General features: G+C 39.7%; 1 protein-coding gene across 1 annotated transcript; it reads right to left on the bottom strand.

Moving 5' to 3' along the window:
• Positions 1–645: 645 nt before the first annotated feature.
• LOC141820787 (serine/threonine-protein kinase SAPK10-like) lies at positions 646–4,717 on the bottom strand. The gene is made up of 9 exons (XM_074708143.1): positions 4,347–4,717; positions 3,160–3,234; positions 2,967–3,068; positions 2,834–2,887; positions 2,667–2,759; positions 2,461–2,553; positions 1,466–1,570; positions 1,291–1,389; positions 646–1,115 (listed from the first exon to the last, which is right to left on the bottom strand). The coding sequence occupies exons 1-9, from the start codon at positions 4,527–4,529 to the stop codon at positions 822–824; spliced, it is 1,098 nt and encodes a 365-aa protein (XP_074564244.1). The 5' UTR covers positions 4,530–4,717; the 3' UTR covers positions 646–821.
• Positions 4,718–4,958: the final 241 nt, after the last annotated feature.

Below are 4,958 nucleotides of genomic sequence, written 5' to 3'. Positions count from 1 at the left end.
ATTTAGGGATTCTGTTGTCACAGATCTTCTCTGCTGCAACTGTTCAAATCTTCATTAGCAGATGATATGTAGAGTTTGGTTCAATCTAAAGTTACTATGATGAAGACATACACAAGTTATTCAATCTTTTTTATCAGTTATTCCAAGCATGTTTTATTTTGTACATTCGGTAAGTCGTCCTGATTGGTCTCTAAAATTTTGTTGAAATGTATGCAGGTATTTAAGGATCTAGGATCAGCTTCGTTTCATAGATAAGGATTTTGCTGATACGAATCGCAATCGCGTAGAACCTGCTCGTGCCATTTACTGGAAGACCAGGAGGAACTACAACTGCTTCCTGCTTATCGTCGAATAAGTGAACTTCTTCCCATTCCAAAAGTCTTAAAGGCCATCAAAGACCTTGTTGGATTGTTTTGTGAATTGCGAGTATATTTTTCATTCAACTGCCATAGCATTGTTTCAAACATCAATCACAAATACCTTTAAGATCTCTCCTTTCATATGCTTCCCTGAACACTATGTTTGCACCAAGTTTTTGGTTTATTTCACTGAATGCTTTTATCAATTTTCTAAAGATCAAATTGGAATGAACTTGGTCTATTAAGTAAAATTTTGCTTCAATTTAGTGTCAAATATGTTAACCTATAAACTAAGACACAATTTATAGAATTAAAGTTGTTTTTAACTTAATACAAGTCCCTTAACATCCAAGGAAAGACTAATGAGGATTCACCTCCCCATATCAGCTTACAGGCCAGACACATCTTGTTGGCTAATTTAGCTCAAGATCGAATTCCTCAGTGTCATGACAACAAAGACACTCACATAGCATAGATCATTTCCCCACTGCTTTCAATGTCGAGGTCTGGATCAGAGTCGAAACTCTCCATATCATCATCGTCGAGATCAAGACTACCGAAAAGGTGCTGGTTGAGTCCACTAGTACCAACTGCGGGGATCGTTGCCTCGGCCAAGATCTGCATTATCTCGTCGCTGCTTTGCATCGGTTGATCAGGCTCCTCATACTGGTTGCTCATTGTGGTGTCATCCATCAGATCAGCTGGAAGATTCTTCAAGAACCACCCATGGTTACGTATATCAGGAATCGTAATTCTCTGCGATTATGGATCCGATCAACATTTAGTGATCATTGATGAAACATACAACTTTGACAAATAATATACACTCTAAGAAGGAATGTAGATGTCAGTATTGAAGTTAGAGTCCTTGTGTTTACTCTTATGATGCAACTAAAAACAAATTATCACTATTACTTGCCGATGAGCTTACCATGGCAGGATTGGCAACGAAGATACTGGAGATCAAGTGTTGACATTCTGGAGATATGGGAATGCTATCAGGAATCGAATATTGAACGGTCAGTATGCGCTGCACAGGGTAGCACGATATATAAGATGATGCATATGCAGTATTCTTCGTGCGGTAACTTGTAAATGATTTTCACCTCTATCGTCTTTCGGAAATTTTTAGGCTCCTCTGGGTCCTCAAAGGGATATGCTCCGACCAACATTACATATAAAGTGACACCACAAGACCACACATCAGCTATCTACATAAATTCTTAGCAATGTTAGAAGGCACAAAAGTTAGTTACACAAATGAGGAGACTATCTAACAAAAAGAAGCTACATAAACGAAGGCAATTACCACACAAAAGAAAACAGCCAAAAAAAGTGACAGACAAAAAGATCAGTCAAACATAGCCAAACTCTAAAAAGGCACTCCTAGAACGAATTCAATCTTTAGGGGTGAGTTATTGTGAGAAAGCAAAGGATTATGACCTTTTAACAGCTCAGAAGCACAATACAACAACAACATGTTATGCTCATTGTTTGCAACAAATATTTTGCTTACTAGTTCCAGGCCTCACAATCAGAATTAAGTTGATGCTTTATTTTGTTAGGAACGAGACTTCCAGTTTTGCAATTTTGCAGAGCCTTCGATTCCATAGGAATCCCTTCCTCTCTTCAGAATTCTCTCCCAAACTAGCCTTTGTTCCCCTTTACAACCTCTCCTGTTTACCTTCAAATTCCTCCATCCAAATACACCCAAAAGCTACCAATCATGTGGCTGTCTCAGTGAGCTAGGAAATCACTCACATATGGTTCTTGCTTTAAAATAGCTGAGAGCAGCGAGGAGTGAACAAAATATGGTGAAGCATAGATTAAGTGGTGTAGCATGACATTCTTGAAAGCTCAGACAAACGCAAATCATCTAAACAAGCCAACATATCTATGTGCATGTCGATTGTAACTTCTGGATGCAAAGTGACATGATAGCAAATAAATGGGACGGCACAATATACAACTTTTTATCCAGCTAATTAATTTGGCTGCTTTGTGCACTGGATTTAGGTATCAATAACACCACAGAAACAGGCTCCAAGTATATTTCAACAGTTAAACCTAACAAGTACAGCGTGCATATAAGAAAACTTACCTTGCCATCATATTCTTTCTTGAGTAGCACTTCAGGAGCAATATATGCAGGAGTTCCCACAGTGGATTTTGGTTGTGAATGCAGAACAGACGACTGAAAATACAGAACATCAGCAACAGAGGCAAAACAAGATCATGAGATCATGTGATGAATCTGAATATTTTTTTTCTTAAACTAGTATAAAATAATCAAATACTAATTTATACCTTGGAATATCCAAAATCACATATCTTCAAACGAGGAGCAACACTTCCATCTAACAAAGTGTTTTCAAGCTTCAAATCACGGTGGCATACTTGCTTGACAATAAAGAGAACACAAATCAGCTAAGCTGAATACATGACCACTGAACTTGAAAATAGTTTCGTTTTACCATAGAGTGACAGTAGCTAACTCCAGATATAAGTTGCTGGAAGAAAAATCGCGCCTTCAAGAAGAGGCAAAAGTCATCACCAATTTATGATGAAGTGATATATGTGAATAAGTAAATTATAGTAAAGTATAACCTCATCCTCACTGAAGCGTCCTGCATTGCAAATTCGTTCAAAAAGTTCACCACCAGAAGCATATTCCATGACAATCGCCAAATGGGTTGGAGTTAAAATAACCTAAGAAGATTTGTAGCAGAGAAAGCAAAAAGAACAATTAGATTTTCTAACAGAACAAGTGAATGATATCTTCAGACATGAACTTACTTACCTCTTTAAATCTGATTATATTAGGATGCCTCAACAACCGATGGTTAATTATCTCTCTCTTAACATTTTCGTCTATCTGAATACATAGAAAAAAAACCAATCATGCCGGCATCAGAAAAGAAAGGCTTGTGCCCATAGTTATCTTCAAAAGTTGTGGTCATAACTTGAAGCTAAGCAAGATGAATACAATGCAACTAACAGAAAGGATTTCAGTCCCGTTAAAAACTCCCGACCAATCAAATACTGTCCAGTCGGCGTTTTGAGCCATATCAGTTAGGTGATAAATCAAGCAAGGGACCAAAATGATAAATATCATGAAGGTAGAAGATAGCCTACAAACAGCAAGCACCATGGCAGTGTTGCACAAAGTTCTTGGGATCCAAGCTTGCTATCATCACTACTCAGGTGAAGTTTGTCGCTTTTCTCTTCAATGAAAGCTATGTTTGAAAATTCTCCAAGTTGCAAACTCCATCAAATAACAGATATGAAAATGTCAAACATGCTGGGAAAGAATAGAACAGACTCGCTTTATATCTGCTACTTGACCTGGTGAATTCTTAGACCAAACAATCATAACCACGATAAAGATTGATCTATGATTCCATGTCCCTCCAGATACACATAAAAACCGAAGGAAATTCATAAAACTTGAGAATGAAAATTGTACAAAAAGGAAGACTGTCCAACAAATTTAAAAGGGAAACACTGAACATGCCAAGCCTAGGGTGATTATGTATGCCTGTCATGAAGCTACGCTTATGCCAAGAAAGAGTATAAGATCGCTATCATGGAAGAGGAAAAGATGAGAATCAAGCTTACAGCATCATAAAAGCAATACTATCATAATCGACTGAAGTAAAAGAAGCAGGATCTAAACATGTTAAGCCAAATAAGAAATTTACAAGCCATGCAACTGCGAAGCTCTATGTTGTATAAGCCAGGGCAATACGAAATGAGGATATAATTCACCAGAAATAGAATTCTGAACCATCAATTTACCAAAACTATGATTTTTATGAGAAAGCAGGTCAAAGGATTTGACGATATCGACACAATTTTTACTCAAACAAAATCCTATCAAATAAAAACTTTCTAAAATCACATAACCAGCTAAAATTCCAGTGAAGATGAGATTTTTCCTACGGATAAAGACGAATAAAAATGGAACCTCATCAATACTAGACCGACCTTCTCGCCTCTCTCGATGTACTTGATAGCGACGAGCTCCTTGGTCTGCTTGTCCCGCATCAGCCTGGCGATGCCGAAGTTCCCCGACCCGATGTCCTTCACCAGCTCGTACCGATCGCTGTCGTGCATTATCGGCAGATCCATCGCCGGACCCACCGTGAGCGCAGCCCGATGCGTGGCCATCGCCGCACCGCCTTCACATCAACTTCCCCACTTCCCCGATCAGATCGATCGCCGCCTCGACCCCCAGTCTGGCCACTCTTCACTGGAATCTACGCTGCGCGGAAAGAGACGTCTAAGGCGGCGAGGCAGGCTCCGGCCGCGTGAATTCTCGGGACCTGGGATTGAACCGTTCGTCCTCTCTCTCTCTCTCTCTCTCGGGATTGGGGGAGACGGGGCACTGACTTCATTTTTTTCTCCTGCGAGGGCCTGGGAATCGAAGCAAATCCGAAGGCGGCGTCGCAGCAAACTTTTTGCGATCGCAGGCGAATCCAATACACATAAAAGCGAATGGACGAGATCGCCACTTATCGCTGTCTCTGTGTATCCATCGCCGTACGATTCAGATCGTGCGGATGAGAAGAGTTGACTCTCTTAGTGGATCTAACTACC

The sequence above is a fragment of the Curcuma longa genome, unplaced genomic scaffold (genome assembly GCF_044706935.1).
Source record: "Curcuma longa cultivar G26 ecotype Majalengka, Jawa Barat unplaced genomic scaffold, ITB_CL_G26_1.1 utg8573_np1212_1322966_RagTag, whole genome shotgun sequence".
In the NCBI taxonomy this organism is placed as follows: Eukaryota; Viridiplantae; Streptophyta; class Magnoliopsida; order Zingiberales; family Zingiberaceae; genus Curcuma; species Curcuma longa.
The sequence above is the reverse complement of the archived record's forward strand: the minus strand, read 5'-3'. Positions and strand labels throughout refer to the sequence as shown.